The sequence below is a fragment of the Salvia hispanica genome, chromosome 4, assembly GCF_029641045.1.
Source record: "Salvia hispanica isolate PSC_SH4W2 chromosome 4, Shi_PSC_v1, whole genome shotgun sequence".
Classification (NCBI taxonomy): Eukaryota; Viridiplantae; Streptophyta; class Magnoliopsida; order Lamiales; family Lamiaceae; genus Salvia; species Salvia hispanica.
Genome location: NC_142695.1, coordinates 38,256,665 through 38,280,533, shown reverse-complemented (window position 1 = coordinate 38,280,533; position 23,869 = coordinate 38,256,665). Strand labels below are relative to the sequence as shown.

Genomic DNA, 23,869 nt, shown 5'->3' with positions numbered 1-23,869 from the left:
TTTTATCGAATAAAAAAAAAATTAAAAAAACTTAAAAAATTTAAAAAAAATTTAAAAAAAATTTAAAAAATTAAAAATAAATTAAAAATAAAATAAAATAAATTTAAAAAGTTAAAATAAATTAAAATTAAATAAAAATTAAAATAAAAATAAAAAAGTTTTTATTAAATAAAATATTAAATTAATTGTATATTAATCCTAACCACAAGATTAAGAAAATAGATGACCCTAATTTGGTCTATAGTTCGGTCTTTAAAAGTGGATTTGTGGTTAATAGGACTCATAATAATATATTTATATAGTATGATAGATATGTTAGTATTAAATTTCTTGATCTGACATCTGCAATTAAAAAGTTTGGTTCCTACTAAAATTTAATTTTAAATTTGTATATTTGTTAAAAAAAAATTAAATTAAGAGAGATTCAGTCGCAATTGGAATTAAAAGTTTAGTCAAGAAATTTGGGAATCAAATTTATCTCAAACTCCTCATTTAGGAATAAAAAATATTTTCATTTGACTTAAATATTTATAGTCTTGTTCAAGAATTTGGGCTATACATACATTTATATATAGCCCAGGATAGTTTTGAAATATTGTGCATGTTAATATTTGTAGGCCTAAGTAGGCCCAAGCCTCTTTCTCCTCATTAGCCACTCTCCCCAACACTCCCTCTGATGCAAGAGATTGTATAAATGCATTTGCAATTTACTTTTAAACAGGACATGATGACATTATAACATAAGTGATTAATTTGGAAGATACATTGGTAGATGGAGAGTAATTTGTACAGAAGATATTCCATCTCAGAATTACACATGTAAATAACAAGTTTGCAGTCTGAGTTAGGACAACACCAGACGAAGAATTTCCCCAGAAAACTTGAACGATTTTTCAGTTTCTTCGAGGCAATGATCCTTCTCCTCCCTACTCCAATTCTGCCAACCATCCAACACATATAAACATTAGCTATAAACTCATAAAATTCTGCATAAAAACAGGGAATAAGGGTGCCAAGTTCATACTTCAGCAACTCGGTTTAGCTTATCCCGAACATTCTGAAGCAATTGGGACAGCTCCCCTTCCCATTTGTAGAACTCCAATTCCTTCCCATTCAGTATCTTCTCGGCTACCTGATCATAGTAAACTAGCATAGAGTGAGCAAGTGAGTGAGTGTTTATACCCTGTCTAATTAGTATGCACAGTTGTGTCATATTGTTGACATGAGCGTTGTCTTTATCGACTGAAAAAGGCATTAGATTTCTGATTATGTCACTGGTCGTGCAGCTACTGTCTAAGATAAACCATCTTCTAATCCATATTGCCACATCTATTACGATATCCCACAGCGTGCAAGGAAGAAATCGGAAAGTATAACATCAACTACTATGGGCCCAAGTATTTTTCAGGAAGGCTTAAAAAGAATGTTATTGCGGCTAACCTTCCTCCCTATCATCCTGCCACCGGCTGAGTGAGCAAAGTACGTATTGTAGAAATGGCAAATGAATGCCGGAGGATCTTTTTCAGATAACTCCTCGACATACTGAGCATAGGTAATGCCAGGAGATGATGGTTCAGGGATTGCATGACCTTGCTCCTTGAACCATTCAAGATCTTTTGCAAGCCTTTCTGATCTTTCGAGCCCTGTGTTCTTGAATTCTGCATCTGACAGCACAAAAGCAACTCTCAACTAAATAGCCTGAATTTATTATCCTAAGCTACAAACGGAAGCAAACAATTGATGACACAGCATTGATCACAATTTCCATTTGTATTGCAAATAAGACTGATTAACAAAAGGAAAATCTAACACTTAACACAGTTTGTCTACAAGGTACTTAAGAAAGGAAACATTCTTGTACATGGAAAGAGAGCAAATATTGATGGAATCAACTAGTCACTGCAGGAATTACTTTCCAAGGAACAACTAACGTATTGAAATATCCAGTTAAATCATTCACACAAGATGATAAGCGTGGACAGTAGACGCCCGTTGGCAAACCCAAAGCCACAGGCCCACCATCCCATTTGCTGCCCCTTGGCCCCACACACCTCCGGGTAGCCCCTCTGTGTGTAGGCCAATCCAGATCCACGTTCATTGCACCAAATTGATAAGTATATAAGTTAGGACTCCTAACTTAACATGGTCAAAGGTAAAGCGCTGACTCCCACTTATATGCTATTCCACACTTTCATGTGGAACCTATGTGGGGTTGCGCAAATTTGCACTATGTTTGACGGGAGCTGCTATCCTTAAGGCTAGTGCTTATAAAAGTAGGAAAGGAAGAAACAGGAGGAACGGAAGATATTTGGATAATATCACAAGAATATTTTAAAGCATAACAAGTGTATCACAGAATTCGACAAAAATGTTCCTTTCACCCAACATCAGAGACCAAGGATATTTGTCATGTCCTCAAGACCGTCTTTCTTATTTCTAAAGTCCAGGTATGCATTTCAGAAGAAAGCACACCAAGTATCAAGGTTTTCCAGAATAACACATAACGCTCCATATCATCTGTAATGTAAATCATTCAATAGGTGCCCCTTATTATTGAAGAAGCCTCAAGTCAACAAGGGCAATGCGCAAATTACCAAGAACAAATAGCCAGAGCATAGCATATGTGTAAGAGAAATCATTTATACCAAAGTTTAAACATGAAAAATCAGGATGCAAAACAAATATTATTTCCTCTAACCAAACCAAGTCTTAATATGAAAGACATGAAATCTCAGTAAAGCATAAACACAAGATCAAAAGAAGGAATACAAACTAAAGCATCACAAAAATGCAAAGAACGAAAGAAAAACTCATCCTGCAAGAGAAATCATACATCACCAGTAAGGCAGTAAGTCTCTTAAAATAATCCAGCAACCACATAAAACGATCATATGTATAAAAAAATCAATCAATTAAAGGAAAAGATAAACAGGCATCAGCAGCAAAAACTAAATCTAAAAAAACTCACATTCAGGGAAAGCGGCTTTGTCGACAATCCTCTCAAGAGTATCATAAACCAACTTGCTATCAACCAAGAATCTCAAGTAGCCTTCAACGCTAGGCTCCCATCTAGCAAGAGGCTGCCCCTGCGGCTCCTTCTCCCCCTCCTTGGCTTGATCTTTGGTATGCAGCTTCATAGCCACAAATCTCATCTCCTCCACAAACCCCTTCGCCTCGCCAGGGTACCTCTTTTTCCCCTTCTCAGCCGCCGTCGTTGCTGCAACCACCACCATCCTCGACTTCTTCGGCGATATGGGCATGGACAAAAAATGAGCTTGGGGCTTTTGCGAGGCTCCCAATTGAGATTTCTTGAAGAGGGGTTGAGCGCTGGAGATGGGTGTTATAGAAGACATCGTATAGCGTGGGGAAGCTGCTATCCAAGGAAGCAGTCAAGAGTTGATAGAGACAGGTAGTTTAATATTGCAGTTGAGTGCAAACAAGATAAGAATGTGGAGAAAAATAAGCACAGGTATGGCTGCAATAATGGCGGTTTGAAGAATTGCAATAGACAAGAGGGGAAGATTATTTTATGTGAATAAATGTTTCTGGATTTCGCGATTGTCTGTATAAAAAATAAATCAAAAGAAGGGATAACGGTTATTCCGCCATGGAAATTCCAATTGGATAGATCCGTCCCTTTTTTTTCTCTATTGAAGGAGGAGAGAGAGAGAGAGAGATACAGCGTCACGCTACGCCAACTCTGGCCTTTGGTGGGTGTTTTAGCCCATACGGCGTCGTATCAGCTTCTTGGCTCTCGTTTTTTATATTATTACAAAAAAATCAATTCTTTTTTAATATATGTGCCTTGTGGAGTGTAAACAGTGACATGGTTTTTTTGGTACCATCAAATTTTATTCTTGTTTAAGGTGCAGCTAACAAAATTTATGCTCCCAATTGCACAAGGAACTGAGATATTAGCGCAGAGATAACAAATTTTAATTTATCCTTTCCAGAGAGTTACCCACTCTACGTAACACAGGCTTTAAAAGTGGTGAAAATATCTTTTTCATTTCTTTGTTGGCGGAAAGAAAATTAATTATGAAGGATTGAGTAATTATTAGTGTGGTAACCTTTTACTTTACGATTTCTTCTTCTTCTTTAAATTATTTCGGCACCCATTTCTTTTCCTATTCTCCGCAAGATTTTCAAAAGCATAAACTCATCATTAAAAACCAAGTAGAAAAAGAATGATTTGGTTAAAACTAAGCTCCTCCTCTCCTTACTTTGTCCACCTATGTAAGTCGACGCAAGTTAATAAGTAGAGATTATCTTATGTTAGTTGCTTAAAATTATTGAGCTTGAGAGAGAAGATTATTGTTTTTATACAATAACAAAAAAATTAGTACTACTATCTTAATTTTAGTTGCGTCTCCTTGACAGTGTTCCATTCCTAAATAAATCATTTGAGTATTTACTAATACCCTTGAAAATGGAAACTTTTGAAATGACTGGAGTTTTAATGAATGATTGGAAAAAAATATAAGAAAGAGAAAGAAAAAAATGAGGAAAGTAAGAGAAAAAGAAGAAAAAAAAATAGTGGAATTAGTGTATTGTACAGTCCACTTTTTAAAATGGAAAGTTTAGAAAATTTCTATTTGTAAGGAATTGATCAAAATGAAAATAGTTTCTACTTTTAAGAAACGAAGTAGTAAAATATTATAATTAATTTTTAATTGAAAAATTATACTACTAGAATAATCAATTTATGAACACTAATAATCAATTTATATCTAATAGGTTTTAAAAACCAATCATATACTACTAGTAGTTCATTAAACTCTTGACAATAGGTTTAGAATCAAACTAACGCATAAAAAACTAAAATTAAATATTTTTATTAATTTTTATTATTGTTTTGTAATGAAATTATGGTTAATACGGAGTATATTTATGAGAAAAAAAAAATCATTTTTGGCGTAATCTACAAAATAATTTCAATTTTTTTTTATCTTAATTTAATCTTATATCTTCCAAACAACATACTAGTACTATAAATTTAATCTTTATCTTTACAACTCATTGTAATAATTGCAATTTTCATTCTTGATTTTTCCTAGCAATACAACCGAACAATCCATAAATTTAGGATTCATCAAATCAGTTTTAACACAAGTAAAAGAGTCTATTCACACACTCATGAAGTTAATGACTTAGTTCTTTATATTCTCGACACAATAAGAGTACGATAACTTGACGATTTGTTTATGTTGAAATATCATTCTTATTCTACTTATGTTCACCAATGTTTACACGCCTTTAAATAGGCTTAGAGATACAATATTTATGGTAAAGATTTAAGCTAATTTGATAGTCTAATATATGGTAAAAGATATTCACAGAATCAATTCCCGATCTTCTTGATTTATTCTTCCTTGACTTGATCTCCTTTGATTTCTTTCCAACACTCCCCTCCAAGTTAAGTAAGGGGATCACCCATACTTAACTTGCCAAACACTTCACGAAAGCTCTCCGAGTCCACAGCTTTGGTGAGAATATCAACTAGTTGATCCTCAGATCTGACAAATGATAGTTCCACAATCTTTGTTTCGATGTTGTCCTTGATAAAGTGACGATCCACTTCAACATGTTTCGTCCTATCATGTTGCACCGGATTCTCAGATATACTAATCACTGCCTTATTGTCGCAGAACATTTTGCAGGGCTTCTTGGGCATTAATTCCAACTCTGTCATTAGTTTCTTCAACCACAGAACTTCAGTCAATCCACTTTTGATACCTCGAAATTCTGCCTCATCACTTGATAGAGCTACCACCTTCTGTTTTTTACTTTGCCAGGTGACTAGATTGCCCCCAACAAATGTGAAGTACCCCAATCAGCATCAGTGAATCCGTGTACGTCCATATGCCCATGCTTCTCGAACATGACTCCATGACCAGGTGTCCCTTTCAAGTATCGAACAATCCGCAGAGTTGCTTCCCAATGGGCTACTTGAGGCTTGTGCATAAACTGGCTTACCACGCCAACTATGTAGGCAATGCCAGGCCTGGTGTGGAATAAGTAGATCAACTTCCGGACTAAGCGTTGATATCTTGCACGTTGAGTGGGTTCCGCCCCTTATACTATCTGCAATCCGTGGTTTTGAGCCATTGGAGTATCGGCCGGTTGATAAGGCTAATTTCATACATTGGTTATAGGGATAAATTTTGTGATTTCCTGGGTCTAACAAGGTTTTGTAAGCCAGGTGTGTAGAGAAATCGCCAGCCCCAGGAAGAAGACGAAGATTGCCTGGAAGAAGAAGCTGGCGGGAAAAGTGAGCGGAAGAAGGCAGAGTTACTAGACTGAGGAGCATCCGATTGGAGGGCAAAATGAGAATCACAGGAATAGTCTAGAAGCTCTATATATTTAAAATTTAGAGAAATATATTTAAATAACGAAATATACAATTCATAATGATCTCTAAGTTGTATCCAAAAAGGTGAGCCATGAAATTTCAAAAAAATCTGGACTAAAATAATTGAGTAATGGGTCTCCTAAGTCTAACTAACATACATGAAATATATGACGCCTCAGTGCTAACTAACTCCCTATACATGGTATATGTCTCAGCCTCAGTTATCCTTTCTTGTATGAGTAGAAGCGAGTGGGGACTGTGACTGGAAATAATCGAATCTCTGTGCAGGTCCGATAGAGCGTCTCGTGGCGCTAGGAGATTCTGACAAGAGAGGTTCATATACTGAAGTGCGGTTCTTTGGCTGTGTTATAGAGAGAGGAGCAAGATCTTTGTCCAAGGGGGATCATTATGGGGAGTTCACGTTTCCGATTTGGCCGTGGTGTAACACCGCCTCTACGGAGGTTAAGATACAATTGTTTACTGCTTTTCTGTTTACATTCCATATTTTCCCGAGTCTTCGCTGTTCGAAGCTCGGTTATGTTTTGTTATTCTCCCGCTGGATACTTCGTATTTTGCTATGGATGTTTCTATTTTGGGTTTCAGTTATGATATTGTCCTTTCATTTGTTTGCTTTGGTGGATATTGTTGGTTGATTTGAGTTTGGAGTTTGAATTGCTTGGAAGTTGTAGTTGATCGGTTGAATCTTGTTGAATCTGTGACGATCGGGGATGGAAATGGTGCTTGATTGTTGTGGATGGCTTGGATCCGGAGTGGATGAAGCATCCGACGTGTAGATCTGTTCACAATTGCATGGATATGATGTTTTGAATTCTATTTACTTGCTCGCCTCTTCTAGTAGTCATGGATCTGTGTTAGTTTTAGTCGTTCTTTGTGTTCATCGGTTTAATTCCGTCAGCCCTGTTTCGATCTTTGCTTGCTCTGTTTTTCACCGGTTGTTTCGTTATAAAAATTAGAGAAGATGATGTCGCTGTTAGTTAGTCCTTAGGTTAGTTAATTTGCAGCTTTTCCAGTCGTACTATGCCGTTTTAGGAAATGATCCCTACGTTTCGCTTTTCGTCTGTCTAAGCTAGCTCAGGAAGTCGTTTATCCAGTCAAGTAGTCATTTCAAATACTTCTATTCATTATGCATGTCTCTGCCTAGATCTAGCTGTTAGAGTAGAATATTTCATTTACCCAATCTAGAAATTAAAGCTCAACCCCAAAAATTGCGTGGCAGCTGCCAAAACTAGCTTACAGGTCTTAGAACATGTTTTCTCACGCATCTGTCTCTGTGGATTCGATCCCTACTTCCCTGTACTAATCTTTTTAGCTATAGCGGGTTGAGGGTTTTGAAGGGCGAAGGAAGTGATTGTGTCCCCAACGACAGGTTACCCAATGATTCTCTGAGTTCCTAGACCCGGTGTCTAGTGGATTCTCTGGATCGGGGGATTTTATTTCAAACACATCTCGCTTACTCTTCGACCACTCTTCACCGGTCTACAATCCAACATCCCGGTTTTTGCCAGTATGTCAAGAACGTACTTCCTTTGATTAATAAAGATTCCCTTCGGAGACCTTAGTACTTATATTCCTAAGAAATGCTTGAGTAGTCCGAGATCTTTCATTTCAAATTTAGAAAATAAATTTCTCTTTAGCTGCTCAATTTCCTCTTCGTCATCGCCAGTGAGGATCATGTAGTCTACATAGATGATTAGACATGTGATCTTTTCTCCCCTCTTCTTCAAAAACAAAGTATGATCGGAGTTACTCTGTTTATACCTATACTTCTTCATTACCTCGGTGAACCTCCCAAACCAGGCCCTAGGCAACTGCTTCAACCCATACAACGTCTTCTTAAGCTTACATACTCTCCCTCCTTCAAAATCTTCAGAAAAACCAAGAGGAGCCACCATGTAGATTGGTTTAGGAAGTTCACCATGCAGGAATGCATTGGTGACGTCAAACTGATGTAACGGCCATTCCTTATTTGCTTAAACGGAAAATAGAACCCTGATTGTGCTCATCTTGGCAACTGGAGAGAAAGTCTCGGCATAATCAACCCCATAAGTTTGAGTGTATCCCTTGGCTACTAGCCTTGCCTTGTACCGCTCAATTGACCCATCTGGTCTTCTCTTGATGGTAAAGACCCATCTGCATCCCACTGTTTGTACACCTTCTGGTTTCAAGCACACTTCCCATGCCTTGCTCTTCATTAGTGCCTTCATTTCTACCAACATCGCCTTCCTCCAATGTGCTATCTTCATAGCTTCTTCAGCAGTCTAGGGAATCTCTTCTTCCTCATATAGAGCAGCTGTGAATGCCCTAGCCATTTCTGTAAGGTTGGCTTTCGCAAGATTTTCCACAGAGTATCTGCTCTTGGCTCCTATTCTCTCAGGACTGTATCTCTTGGGTGGAACCCCATGATTGTTTCATGAGGGAAGGATATACCGACCAGTGTCACCATCAATTGCGGTAATTTCATCTACACCAGAAATGTCAGAAGCAATGACTGTACTCTCAAGATCTGGTCTAGGATTTACCTCGGATATCACTAGAGGAGAATTAGACTGAGACGTGGTTAACTGAGGAGGTTCTACAGTAGATGTGACCTGCTCGGCGGTGGCACTAGTTTGTTCTGTTGGTTCCGCCTCGGAGTTACTTGGCTGAGGTACCGACCAACTTTGGGGTCCACCTATACTCACATCTCTACTACACTCCCCCTGACCCCGAAGTTGAGTATGATAGAAATATTCACACTCAAGGAAGTTACAGTTAATGGTAGTAATTATTTTCCTAGAAGATGGATCATAACACCGATATCCCTTCTGATTAACTTCATACCCAAGAAAAACACATTTAATGGCACATGCAGAAAATTTTGTTCTCTCGTGTTTCGGAATATGCACATAGACAGAACACCCAAAAATCTTAAGCGGAAGGGTGAGGGATTCAGGAATTTTTGCCATTTTTGAAAGTACTTGGATGGGTGTTTTCGTGTCAAGTATTTTTGTGGGAAGACGGTTACAAGATATACTGAAGTAGCAACAGTTTCGGGCCAAAGGAATTTAGGGACGTTTGAGTAAAAAAAATAAGGCTCGAGTTATCTCAAGAAGATTTCGATTTTTCCTTTCAGCGACCCCATTTTGTTCGGTGTGTACGGGCAAGTTGTTTGATGAACTAGCCCTTGTTTTTTAAAAATATTTTCCATGTCTCCATTGACAAATTCCCTACCGTTATCTGACCTAAGGATAGAGATAGTTTTGTGAAACTGTGTCTGAATCATTTTAAAAAAGATGACAAGTGTTTCAAACACTTCAGATTTATTTCTCAAAAAATACACCCAAGTCATTCTAGTGCAATCATCCACAAACAGCAGAAAATATTTAAAACCATGATCACCAGTAATAGACGCAAGGCCCCACACATCGGCATGAATAAGTGAAAAAATATCTTTAACACGCGTATCACTGGATTTAAAAGATTGTCTATGGTTTTTAGCCAAAACACAAGATTCACAATAAATGTCTTTAAACTGGAAAATTTTTGGAAAAAACAATTTAAAATAACCCGAAGAAGGATGTCCCACTCTTCGGTGCCACAGCCAAGCTTCCCTAACGACAGATCCGTGAGCAAGCATCGCGACGCCACCTTGGTGAGCTATCTCATCCACGTAATAGAGGCCTTGACACTCAGTGCCACACCCAATTATCCTCCTCGTCTTGATATCCTGTAAAATACAGAAATTTGGGTGCATCAATAGAGTACAATTTAGCTCCTTAATCACATGACTAATATACATTAACTTGTGAGACAATTTTGGCACATAAAGACAATTCGAGAGTTTCAAATTTGGAGAGATTTCAATAGTTCCACTCCCATTTACAGAAGTTAATTCACCGTCAGTAGTCTGTATTTGGTTTTTAGTTGATTCACTAAAGGTAGAAAAATTATTCCTATCATATGCCATGGTATCTGTAGCCCCACAATAAAAAATCCATCCACTTTCAGCACTGTTTTGCACATTCTGGGCCATACAAGCAATATGAACATTTTCCAAGGGTGCAAAATAACTATGGCTTAAAAAAGGGTTTTTTGAAATCCCGGGGTCCTTTTTCGAATTTTGCATATCCACAGGTTTTAATTGCACACTATTATTAGCATGGGGTACAGAATGCAAATTTTCAAGTTTCGAAGGGCATATATGCAAGTCATGGGGTAAAATCTGTAATATATCATTTCTGGGGGACTTAATTAAACTTTCAGAAATAGGATTAAGGTTAAGAAACCCCAATCCTTTACCTCCATAATTTCCGCCGCCTCCTCCTCTCTGAAACTCGGCGAATGCCGCTTCTCCGACCGCTGCTCCTCTCCCGTTCTCTCATTGCCATCCGTGAGCGTCGGCGGTCTCTTGGTTGCCCGCTCCGACGGCTGGAAACAGTCCTCCTCCACCGTCGTTTACCCCCGATTGCCAATCTTGCCTTGGCTTTCTGATTTTCTTCCCACCACTCCGGGAATCCGACGAGCAAGAAGCACGATTATTTGGTATGCTTCTGTTTTTCATAATGAGAGCACCAAAGCTTCGATTTGTCTTGTTTGAACGGACGACGGTTGACGGTGGCTGGCGCACCGGAGCGTTGAGATGGGGCTCCACTTCGTTGCTGGTTTCGGGCAGCAAAGCCGAGACCTACGCCGCCTGATGATGAGGCGGAATCATTGGTTGCACCGGGTTGGATCTGTGATTGTTGTCGGCATAATTTTGAGCCGAGCGGCTTCCCTTTTGACCATACCGTATGCGACCTCCGTTGAGGGCCAAGGAGTCTCCTTGAGAATGTCCCGTTTAATTGAGTCGTTTCGCGGGTGGAGGCCGGTTAGGAATTTGAACAACCGCCGCGTTCCGCTGTACCGCCGGAACTGCCCGGTCCCTTTGTCACAGCAATCAATGGGCTGATGTTGGCGTCGATCCACGTCGATCCATGTCTCGTGTAAGTGCCGCCAATATGTTTCGAGATCCTGTTCTCCTTGTGTGATTTTTCCTGCTTTCTCCTCCAGGTTGTAAAGTCGGTACGGATCAGCGGAGCTTTCGAACGTCACGGCCAAGCTTTCCCACAAAGCTTGGGCAGTTTGGTGATGGGCAAAGTTGATCATAATATCAGTTTCGATATTGTCCAATATCCATGAGAAAACAATCAAGTTTGTCTCCTCCCAATCCGTGAAATCGGCCGCCCCTAGTGCTGGTGGTGGTGGAGTGCCGGTGATGTGCTTGAGCACCCTCCTACTTCCGATCTGAATTTTCATCAATCGAGCCCACAACTGATAATTCATTCCGTTGAGCTTGACCGCAACAGTAACACTTTTGCTTACTCTCAATTTGGAGTCGTCTGTGTTTCTGGGTTTAACATCGTCGTCGTCTGCCATGGTTTGGTTTGGTTTTGGTTTGCCTTAACTGCGGCTGGGAATTATTTTTGGGGCTATGATGATTTTATGAGCCTTGCTCTGATGCCATGTTGAAATATCATTCTTATTCTACTTATGTTCACCAATGTTTACACTAAATAGGCTTAGGGATACAATATTTATGGTAAAGATTTACCCTAATTTGATAGCCTAATATATGGTAAAAGATATTCATAGAATCAATTTCCGATCTCCTTGATTTATTCTTCCATGACTTGATCTCCTTTGATTTCTTTCCAACAGTTTATGTCAAGCCGATAGTTAGTGAATGTCTTCATTTTTTTTGTGTAAATGAATTTAAATTTCAAGGTCAGTATACGTTAATGAATAGTCGAAATAACAGAAGATTAGAAAAGCATACTAGATCGAATATTACTACTAGTAATTTAAAGATGATGGAAATGAATCTAGATGATTGAGTCAATTAAAATTGGAACATATCTTCCTAATCTCCCCTTGAACACCAGTCTTGACATCGATGGTGCTCATTTTGATCATAGCTTTTGGGAACTCAAAATTGAACCTAACACCAAGCAACCCTCTCACATTCCCCGCATAATTCTCCACCACTCGTCGTGTAGACGCGTCGCCCCACAGCCTCTGGTCGGACTTGAGAATCCCATAGCCATCTCGAACGTTCTTGAAGAAGCTAACGTCGAATTTGAGCTGACTGTCTTTGTCCAGAGCCACTCTCAGTGAGCCATCCCCGGCTTTTGGGCAGAGCGTTTGCAACGGCTGCAGGAACGCTTGGGTTATGCTCGGATCCGCACTCCCCGTTATGGTGAAGTTGTAGAGTTGATATCGAAAGAACAGACAGTCCGTTTGCCCTATCGTATGTGCTCCTGCATAGATGTATGTGATATGAATTACGATCACTACTAAAAACTTATCATTTTGGAATTGATATGCAAATTTTTAAAAATAACCATAATTTAGGATGCAAAAGAAAGCGTCTTTAAGTTGAACGAAAATTATCTTAATCTTTTGCTTTTTTAGGACGCTTCTATTTGTGTCCCTTAATTTTAGTTAGGACACTAACAATAAGGACATTTTATGAAATGTTGGTATATAATTAAACATACAAATTAGCATCCTTAATAGCATTAAAAAGTGTTTTTACCCGATTTTTTGGTTGCAGTGGATGGATGTAGAGGGTTTGATCTTAATGTTATAAGCAATGAAAAGAGGAAAATGTTGTTATCAAAATTCAGTATGTTTACCAACTAGTGTGACAAGATCATGGTCATCTAGGCCTTTGGCTGCAAACTTCTGCCTCTGGACAGCAACAGAGTCCGCAGGGCCGGGTAAGTTGGAGGCATCGGACGACAAAGAAACGCGGCCGTCTCTTCTCCCAGTCGGCACTCCCCAGCTTGGGCCACCACTCTCAAAAAATAATGTAACAAAGTGGTAAGTAACTAACAAAATATTGTATTCTCATAATATAAAGATAAAAACATAGTAGTACTACTAGTAGTACTATTTATTTGTGATATGTGAAAATGCTTACTAGATCGACAGCGTCGCGAGCAGCCAGTGCTAGGATATCAGCGCAGGAGACGACGCCAGGGCATGCGGCCTCAAGCTGAGACTTGGCATCATCAATCACTTGGAAGCCTCTCAGCCCCAGATTAGGCAATGCTTTTCTCTCAGATGAAGGCGAATCAATCAGAACCGACGCGTCGCAACCCTGAAACGTACGATTAATCAACCTTTTACTACATAGAAGCAAAATAGCATTGTTATGAATTTGGTTTAATTACTTGAACAAAACAATCATGAAAATGGAGCCTAAGCAAGGCAGCAGCAAGAGTGGGGTCTTTGTCGAAGTACTTCTCCACGGTGGACCGCACGATCGACTCCGGATTTTGGACATGATGAAGAGTAGAAGCCGGTCTTTAAATCGGCCTCGCCATACATTACCACCACCGTCGTCATCGCCACCATCAAGACTAAGTGTAGACACTCCATTTTTTTAAGATTCACTACAACTTAATCTGTGCTCATATTTATATGAGTGTGTGTGTTGTTGGCTCAATTATTGATCGATCGATTTTGAATTAGTGGAGGTTAGACGTGTGAAGCATGAGAATATTATATTAGGATTTGTTGCATTTGCATGATTTACATTAGTGGAGTGATTTTCATTTGAGGTGTATAGTTTCTTGATTTGTCAGTAAAATGTAAATAGTACTACTTGTGTAAAATATACATCTGGTGTGCACTAGACTAGTAACATGAAACATGGGGATTGATCATAAATTATAAGTAGCAAATGATAGTATTTGGCATTTAATTTCATTTTTTAAGATATATATTGACTCACGTTGTAATACTAAAAGGAACGAGTACAGTATTGGAAATTTGAAAATGATACTACAGAGTACAAACTATTCTTTTAATTAACCTCAAGAAATATCACAAATTTTGTTTGACAACCAAATGTGCAAAATAGTAAGAAATACACTGGTTTGGATTGGTAATATGATTTAGTGGAAGCTTTAGCCTCAATAATAGTTGGGCGAATCAACGGCTGCCAAAGTATTCACCTTCACCTTATCCAACAACGAAAATTTAATCTTTACCAAAATTCATCTAAATCCAACTTTATGTCCTTGAGTGATGTACCGTGTACGTATAAATAATTGCTTGAGTCAAATTATGATAAGATCATTATATCATGATAAACCAATGTATTTTCACCAAAAGCACCCTATAGATGAATGAAACTACTCATCTATACCTTTATGCTGTTGAGGATATAAAATTCATGTCGGTGTTACTTTTCCTTGTGGGTTTCTTTCAAAGAAATTTTCGACAATATAGTTTTTAAATATCTTCAAATCTAGATAATTAGACGCTTAGTAGTCAATTGAGTGTCTAAAGAAAGTGTTGTTGGTATGAAACTATATATACCCTAGGTTTTGACAAAGGAAAAACTAAGGTGTCATGATATGTATGTATTGCAAGTAGTATCATGTATTTTATTGAAAGAATTCAATTTTTCGGAGTTGTTTAATTATAGTGGTTCGTTAAAAAAATTTGTAAAAAACTCTGTATCATATTAGTAGAACATGAACTTAATTAGCTACATATTTAAGCATTAATGACCTCCAGTACTGTGGATGTATCAAGTAACATTACCTAGAGGCCACCCAAATTGTAATCTTTAAACTATTTTTAAGGGGAAAACTACAAATTCAAATATTTAGAATGCATAACCTAACTTCTTTTAATTACTACTCTCTAGCCTCTTTTCCATTCATCCACGTGTTAATTAACATTTTCAATTGCAAGATAATAATTGTAGTCTCCTCCCTCCTCTTGAATGCTAGTACTATTTACATGCAAAAGGCTTACCATTATGATGAGTGCTCCACTTTTTCAGCTAGCAATTTCATGATAGAGCTAAGCAAATGTGAGTCACTATGCATTATATGCACCATTTCAAGCCTTTGTGCTTAATCCATATAAAACTTGAATATATCAGTGCTGAATCGATTTTATCCAAATCAAAACTATTTAATTCTCACTAGTTCAACTCAAAAGGAAATTTTTAGTCCACACGCATTTTTTACGCATATTTATTTATTTTTACTATTTTTGGAGTGATTCATTAATATTTTAGTATTCAATCCCTACGTACACAAAGTTTAATTTTATTATACATAAATATATCCTTTTAGATACATCGTCATGGGGAGATGATAGGGGAGTGATAAATTGCTAACTAACTCTCTAATTGTTAACACAACTAATTTAAGATCATAAGATTTTAGAAATCTAGTGGTCTAAAATGTCACGTGTAATTTTCGTTTTTATTAATTAAATTGGAAAAGACAAAAAAAGTACCAAATTAGAGTTTTGGATGAAAATGTCAATATAGTGTTTTGATAATATCAACCTAATGCTTTGAGAATGTCAACACAAACTGTTGTGGTTAAAACGCAGCCGTATACGCACTAAACGCAAGACTTTGACACAAGCCCAATAAATAGTGAAGATCAATTATACGTATTAATAAATAGAGTGAACTACAAAAATGGTCCCTGTACTATGCGTTTATCTCGCCCATAGTCCCTGGACTTTAAAAATATCGCCAGTAGTCCCTGGACTAAGGGTTTATCTTGAAATTGGTCCTTTTGGCTTTTTTTGGTACGAAAATACCCTTTGATATTATTTTGGGGGTTTGGGCAATTTGGTCTTTTTACACTTTTAACATTTTAAATCTGATATTATTTTAGTTATGTACTAACTTTGATATTATTTCAAAATTATCATTCTTCTTCCATTTTGTTATCCTTCACTGAATTTTTTTTTTTTTTTTTCAATATTAGATTTAATTTTATAAAATTAAATTTAATATTTAGATTTTTAAATATCAATAAATTTTTTTAATGAAAACTATTAATTCATGGACACTATAAATATTGATTAAAACTATTAATTTTTGTTATTTAATATAATATTCAATTGAATTGAAGAAGTACATAAAAATAATATTAATCATGATGGAAAAATAAGAGTTATTCTATTTAGCCTCCGTTCGGTTGTTATAATTGCTTGTGATTAAATACTATGAAGTTGACTAAAAATTTGATCCTACTTAAAATTTTATATAGGAGTATTTTTGTTGAAATTTTCTAGTAAATTTTGATTGTTTTCAAATTAATAAACGAAAATTATATTAGTCTTACATTAGCTGCATATTTATTTCAGAATAAATTGTGTTATATAATCTATTTATGATTAAAGCTTAAATATTGATTAAAACTAAGGCATTGTCATCCCTTATTGATTACATAGTACTATACACTATCAAATATTGATTATAATTATTAATTTTTGCTATTTAATAATTTTTATAATTAAAAAAATTTATTGATATTTAAAAATTAAAATGTAAAATTTTATAAAATTAAATCTAATATTGAAATAAAGAAACAAAGTGAAGGATGACAAAAGGGAAAAAGGATGATAAATTTGAAATAATATCAAAGTTAGTACATAACTACAATAATATCAAATTTAAAATGTTAAAAGTGTAAAAAGACCAAATTGCCCAAACCCCCCAAAATAATATCAAAGGGTATTTTCGTACCAAAAAAAGCCAAAAGGACCAATTTCGAGATAAACCCTTAGTCTAGGGACTACTGGCGATATTTTTAAAGTCCAGGGACTATGGGCGAGATAAACCCATAGTCCAGGGACCATTTTCGTAGTTCACTCTAATAAATAAAGTTAATTGGGTTGATAGTGTTCTTCAATGTTTAAATAAAGAGTGAACTAAAAAAAATAGTCCTTGAACTATGCGTTTATCTCGCCAGTGAATCCTGGACTAAGCGTTTATCTCGAAAATGGTCCTTTTTCACTGTTTCGTGACGAAAATACCCTTTTGGGGGGTTTTGGGGGGTTTGGACAATTTGGTCTTTTTATATTTTAAATCTGATATTATTTCAGTTATGTACTTAATCTGATATTATTTCAAAATTATCTTTTTCTTCCATTTTGCCATCCTTCACTTTGTTTCTTTATTTCAATATTATATTTAATTTTATAAAATTAAATTTTAAATTTCGATTCTTAAATATCAATAAAAAATTTTAATTATTAAAATTACTATTAAATAACAGATTAATAGTTATAATCAATATTTGATAGCGTCTAATATTTAATCAATAAGGTACGACGACACCTTAGTTTTAATCATAAATAGATCATTAACACAATTTATTCCGAATAAATATGCATCTAATGTAAGACTAATATAATTTTCGTTTATTAATTTGAAAGCAATCAAAATTAACTAGAAAATTTCAACAAAAATTCTCCTATATCAAATTTTTAGTACTATCAAATTTTTAGTCAACTTCATAATATTTTTAGTCAAACACTCCTATACATTAGATGCATATTTATTTCGGAATAAATCGTGTTATATGATCTATTTATGATTAAAACTATTAATTATTGATTAAAACGAAGGCGGCGTTGTACCTTATTGATTAAATATTAGACACTATCAAATACTGATTAAAACTATTAATTTGTTATTTAATACTCTCTTTGTCCCATTAAAAATGAAACGTTTTCCTTTTTTGTTTGTCCCATTAAAAATGAAATGTTTCCTAAAATGGAAACAACTCTATCTCTACTTTTTCATCTCTCTTACCTTACTCTCTCCTCATCAACTCACAAAATAACACTACATAAAATCCCGTGCCGATTCTCAAATGTTTCATTTTAAATGGGACGGAGGGAGTAGTAATTTTAATAATTAAAATAATTTATTGATATTTAATAATCAAAATTTTAAAATTAATTTTATAAAAGTAAATCTAATATTGAATAAGAAATAAAGTGAAGGATGACAAAAGGAAAGAAATATGATAATTTTGAAATAATATCATATTTAGTACACCACAAAAGTAATATCAGATTTAAAATATAAAAAAACCGAATTGCCTAAACCTTCCAAACCCCCCCCCCCCCCCCCCCAAAAGGATATTTTTGTCATGAAACAGTGAAAATGGACCATTTTCGAGATAAATGCTTAGTCCAGGATTGTCTGAAGATATTTTTAAAGTTCAAGGTTCATTGGCGAGAAAAACGCATAGTCCAAAGACTATTTTTGTAGTTCACTCTTAAATAAAATGAAGTTCAAAACTAAAAACTAACATAGCAAACAGAAAAAGGAAATGAATAGGATTTTGTCAATTTCATGCGTTTAACATACAATTAGCTGCGTTTTAACCACAGCAGCTTGTGCTGTGGTTTTTAAAACTGCAGAGGACCTGTGCCCGATTTTCGAGACCCAAATTTCTTCCGTCAATCTTAATTAAAAAAATTCTCGAACTTCATTATTCTTTTTCTAGTTAATTTCAACTTTGATCTTGCCTTTGATAAACGTGGGTAAAAAAGAATGTACAATGTTGAAGGCCAATCATCTCTCAACATTATTAATTAAAAAAGTGATTCTTGATTTATATCGTAACTACTCTTAATGACGTAATTAGCACGTCATCAATCATGATACTCTTGAATTTGTTAATGTAATGTTTTAAAAATCGGACCGACCGACGAACCGGTGTCATTAATGGTTCACTGATTCAATCGATTCACTGGTCGAACCACTGGTCGAACCGAAATATTATTACAAACATATATAATTAAATATATATTATAAAATATATATTAAATCATAAATGATGAATGTAATTAATAATTTATCACTAAAACACATTTAACATTATGTATACTTATATAAAAATATACTATTACACAAAGAATAGTAGTAAAATATATTGAATATTAAATTTAAACTAATATTTTTATAAAAAAATATATTTTAAATATGCTAAAATTTTGTTGATATTTTATGATAAAAACAAATAAAGTTCATTTTTTTCAAAATATGTTTTATTTGAAGAAATAATATAACATATATATAAAAATATAAATGCATACTATATACATTAAGATTCAATAAATAACAAAATGCAATTAATAATATATAAAAATATTAAACCTTATGTATAACTGATTATATATAAATAATATTAAAATTTAGTGAGGGCTAAATATAGTTATAGATAATATAATTAATAATTATTTATTAAATTCGGATTATAAGTCAGTGTCAATAAAAATTTATCATGTTTAATATATAAATTTAGTTAATGTTCATGTCATATCACTCAAAGCATTGTGGTGGAGTGGTAAAGGTGTTACTAATTTGACAAGAGGTCTTGGGTTCAAGCCTCCTTGACAACAAAATTTTAAGCAGTTTTAGTGAAAACCGGTTTCTGGTTCGCGGTTCATCCGGTCCAACCGGACGGTTTCATTGGTTCAAGGCGGCTCAATATATAGGCGGTTTATATGAGCAAACCGGACCGGACTACTTACCGGTTCACGGTCCAACCGGTTGAACCGACCGGTCGATCTGGTTTTTAAAACACTGGTTACATGTGTTGTCAAATATTTATTTATTTTTAGTTTGATCATCAATTTGCTAATTTAATTCTATTTGTAATAATCATAATCTTGAATCTTGATACTTGATAATAGTTTTTTTATACGAAAAGGATTGTGCTACTTTTTCCATCAATTTGCTAATTTGGTCATTTTTCCAACAATACATATTCATATGCCCAACAGCGTATTTTGTTTTTTCTTGTGTACGTATTTGTTTTCCCATTATATATTACTCTCTCCGTCAACGAATTGGAGTCTTATTTGTTTCCGGCATGAGTTTTAAGAAATGTTAAGAAAAATGGTTGTAAAATGGTTAGTGGAATAGAGATCTCACTTGTATATATGAGTATTAGTTTTAAATGATATGTGAGTGAAATGGTTTAGTAGAATGTGGGGCTCATTTATCATTTATAGTAATTATGAATCGGAACTCCTATTCGTGGATAGACAAAAATGGAAAAACGAGACTCTTATTCGCGGACAGAGGAAGTACTATATAAAAGTTCAAATTAAGTACTCCCTCCGTCCCAAGAAAGTTGAGTCGTATTCCTTTTAGTTCGTCCCAACAAAGTTGAGTTATTTCCCTTTTTAACAAAAGACAAAACATCTAATCACTTTTTCTTTATTCTATTGTTTACTTTACCCTCTCTTATATTTCTTACTTTTTTCACCTCTGCTATTTATTTAATATAAATTCTTGATCTCTATGCCCAAAAATTTTATATCAATTTTTTTGGAACGGAGGAAGTAATTATTTTCCATTTCTTCTATATCACCACCCTCCATTTCCCTTCCCCTTCCCCTTCCCCTTCCCCTCAACCTCCATTCTCTCTCTTGATGATTACATAATTCTTCTAAAAAAAACCTTTTTCCGTCCGTGCCAGCGGCACACTGCTGCTCTTAGCTAAGAGCACGTCCGTGCCGCTGAGCACCCTTACGTGGCGCTCTGGCATATTCAAACTTTTAATTTTTTATTTTTAAAAAATTCAAAATTAATTTAAAAAAATGTTTTTAAATTAAAAAAATATATTTTTCCACTTTCCAAAAAATTATATCCGTTTTCTAATCACTTTTAATTTATTTTTCAATTTTTTTCCCAAAATTCACATTTTTATCTATAAATACCCTCCACTTCAACACAAAAAAATTCTCATAACACTTTAATTATGGGAATGTTTAATTTTTAGGATTTTAATTATATTTTTTTTATTTTCTAGGATTTTAATTATGTAATTTTTATTTTTTAGGATTTTAATTATGTAATTTTTATTTTTAATGTATTTTTTATAATGTAGAAATATTTTTAGTAATTAAAGTATTTAAATTGAATAATAGAATGGTTGGACCCTCCAGCTTGTCCTTAACTAAGAGTACGGATGTGGGTGTTGTGCTCTTAGCTAAGGACAAGGAATAAAAGTGGATCCGGGCCCACCTCCGTGCTCTTAGCTAAGAGCGCGGATGGGGATGCTCTAAGAATATCGAAAAAATGGACAAAGCCGTCCCATTAAAATGGAAACCCCTTTTATCTCTACTTTATCCTCTCTCTCTTACTTTACTCTCTCCATTTAACCCACAAAATAAAGTTGTATAAAATCTCGTGTTGCCCAAGAAATGGGTCGTCTTCATTGGGACAGAGGGAGTACTTTATTAGCTCAGGAATTCCACCACCTCAACCACTCCACTTCGACACCCCAATGCCAAATCCATGGAGATCCGATCAATCCTTCTTCAACCCCAATTCCTTCCTAATCCACCAATTCCCTCATTTTGACTCATCTTGGATCTCAATTCCCTCCTACTCCGCCACACATCGCCACCGATCCAGGCTTCGCGGAGCGCGCTGCGAAATTCTCCCGTTTCGGCACCCTGGCCTCGCCGCTGCCCTTAAAAATTCCGGTGAACTTCCCGGATCCGGCAGAGAATCCTCCGTCTCCGACCAGATTCAGGCGAAGATGAATTCCCGGAAAAGAAATGGGATTTCCTGAGGCAAGAGAAAAGACGACAGGTCGAATTCGGCAAAGGTTTGAATTCAACTCTTATTTTATCAATTAATCAATCAAATTCAAAGATTCAATTATTTTAGGAAGCCGCCGATGACGGGAGCTCAAAGCAATCGGAAAAGAATGTAATAAAACCGACCAAAAGCCGCCGGAGCCGCCGAAGGATTACATTCATGACCGAGCCAGAAGAGGCCAAGCCACTGACAGCCATAGCTTATCAGAAAGAGTGAAAAACACCCTTTTTTCTTCTATTTTTATCTCGTACTAGTATTTCATGATTTTGAATTTTAACTGTGTCTAATTTATTAGGTATGGAGAGAGACAATTAGTGAGAGAATGAAGATTATTAAGATCTGGTACCAGGTTGCAATAAGGTTTGTACAGAGGGTCGATTAAAGTTGTTATTTTTTTGTAAGAGCGATGATAACAATCAATTTTGTACAACCAAAATAAGGCTATATTAATAATTTGATGTATTAATTATATATTAAAATAATAAATATAATAAGTGAATAAATTAAAAAGACTTATTAGCCTTTTAACTTCATTTTTTATTTTTATATTTAATTTCCTTTCTATTTTTTTAAAAAATTTAAATAAAGTATGCACTAATTATATTTATGATTCTAAAGAAATAAAAAAATTATACACAAATTATATATATGACCACACTATTATACACTTTTCATGTATTATATATGCATCTATATACTTTAATTAAATACATAAATAAACTTATTTTTTTAAAATAAATTAATTTTTTATTGTACAAAATTTGGTTATGTTGTTTTTGTAATGGGACTTTTTCAGGTGAACGGAAACAACAAATCTATGTGACCAAATTTTGTACAACCAAAAACTAGTTTATTTGATAAAAAATAGATTTATTTATGCATTTAATTAAAATATTTGGATGCATATATAGTACATGGAAAGTGCATAACGTTGTGGTCATATATTTATGATTTTTGTATTATTTTTTTATTTTTTTGGAACCATAAATATAATTAATGCATACTTTAATTCAAATTATAAAAATAATAGAAAAAAAATTCAAATATAAATATAAAAAATAAGGTTAAATACTAATAAGTCTTTTTAACTTGTCGATATACTATATTTATAATTTTAATATATAATTAATATATCAAATTATTAATACAACCTTATTTTGGTTGTACAAAATTTGGTTGTTTATCATTACTCGAACGGAGAAGCACTAATGCTAGACGAAATCATAAATTACGTCCAATCACTGCAGGTCCAATCTTAGAATTGAAAAGCTGTGTCGTTGTCAGAGAGATTAGTTCGTAACTAATTTTGTGTTTCTTTAAATGTTTCTCTACAGTTCTAGTCAATGAAATTGGCATCAGTAAATCCAGACCTCGATTTCAACATGGATAACCTTCTATCCAAAGATGTAATTTTCTCATCATCTCTCTCTTGATTGAACACACTATTTTATGGTTTGAATTCGATTCACAGATGTATCAGCATCAACTCTACTCAATCTACCATAACCAGAATGTACAACACCAACAGCTGCAAGGTACAAGCATCTCAAGCGTAGAACCTCTCCCTCTAGATTCTAGTTTAGGAATCGATGGATTCTGTGAAAATTTATCCAGGTAATAATGATATTTCATTTCAAATTTTGGAACTAAAAAAATTATGTAAAAAGGAGTTATCTATTACAAGCTCATCCCTATGTCACGTAACAACAAGACTATTTCTACAAATTTTCAATCAATAAAGTACCTTGGAGTGAGGCACCAAAATCATGAACAAAAATGCAAAATTTTCTTTTTCTTGTGCAAATTTTGATTCTAATCCTTTCTATTTCAGATATTCCAAATCAACCATGATATAACAAAAAAAACAAAGAGATCTACAACTTTCTATCAAACTTGGCAAAATGGAGTATCCAAGCTTCGATTTTTACTATTAACCTCAAATTCAGTAAATCATATCATATACAGTCAAGATAATTGATTTTTCAAGAAGATGTCATCCTGTTTATTGTTAGACTAATGTATCTATGAACCTTTATTTAGACTAAAACAAAGCCAACTCATTATATCTATAGAATTAC

At 34.8% G+C, this 23,869-nt stretch overlaps 1 protein-coding gene, 2 long non-coding RNA genes and 1 pseudogene across 4 annotated transcripts; 2 read left to right on the top strand and 2 right to left on the bottom strand.

Moving 5' to 3' along the window:
• Positions 1–706: 706 nt before the first annotated feature.
• Positions 707–3,706, bottom strand: LOC125196102 (heme oxygenase 1, chloroplastic-like). Its single transcript, XM_048094477.2, has 4 exons — positions 2,969–3,706; positions 1,441–1,664; positions 1,025–1,132; positions 707–937 (listed from the first exon to the last, which is right to left on the bottom strand). The coding sequence occupies exons 1-4, from the start codon at positions 3,351–3,353 to the stop codon at positions 845–847; spliced, it is 810 nt and encodes a 269-aa protein (XP_047950434.1). The 5' UTR covers positions 3,354–3,706; the 3' UTR covers positions 707–844.
• A 6,953-nt stretch (positions 3,707–10,659) lies between these two features.
• On the top strand, positions 10,660–11,989 carry LOC148928596 (uncharacterized). Its single transcript, XR_016128726.1, has 2 exons — positions 10,660–11,334; positions 11,402–11,989. It is a non-coding gene; the product is annotated as an uncharacterized LOC148928596 (long non-coding RNA).
• A 121-nt stretch (positions 11,990–12,110) lies between these two features.
• On the bottom strand, positions 12,111–13,789 carry LOC125196708 (peroxidase 25-like; annotated as a pseudogene). Its single transcript, XR_016128683.1, has 4 exons — positions 13,567–13,789; positions 13,314–13,493; positions 13,027–13,189; positions 12,111–12,648 (listed from the first exon to the last, which is right to left on the bottom strand). The product of XR_016128683.1 is annotated as a peroxidase 25-like (transcript).
• Positions 13,790–21,443: 7,654 nt separating this feature from the next.
• LOC125193638 (uncharacterized) lies at positions 21,444–23,457 on the top strand. The gene is made up of 4 exons (XR_007171602.2): positions 21,444–21,798; positions 21,861–22,151; positions 23,126–23,197; positions 23,263–23,457. It is a non-coding gene; the product is annotated as an uncharacterized LOC125193638 (long non-coding RNA).
• The last annotated feature ends 412 nt before the right edge of the window (positions 23,458–23,869 follow it).

Bases quoted from the DNA above. Each gene is read 5' to 3' on its own strand.
- LOC125196102 (XM_048094477.2), bottom strand. From the start codon at position 3,353: ATGTCTTCTATAACACCCATCTCCAGCGCTCAACCCCTCTTCAAGAAA. The intron at 1,665-2,968 runs GTGAGTTTTTTT...TTGTGCTGTCAG, and splicing joins CAAAGCCGCTTTCCCTGAAT to ATGCAGAATTCAAGAACACA. The intron at 1,133-1,440 runs GTTAGCCGCAAT...TACTATGATCAG, and splicing joins GCAGGATGATAGGGAGGAAG to GTAGCCGAGAAGATACTGAA.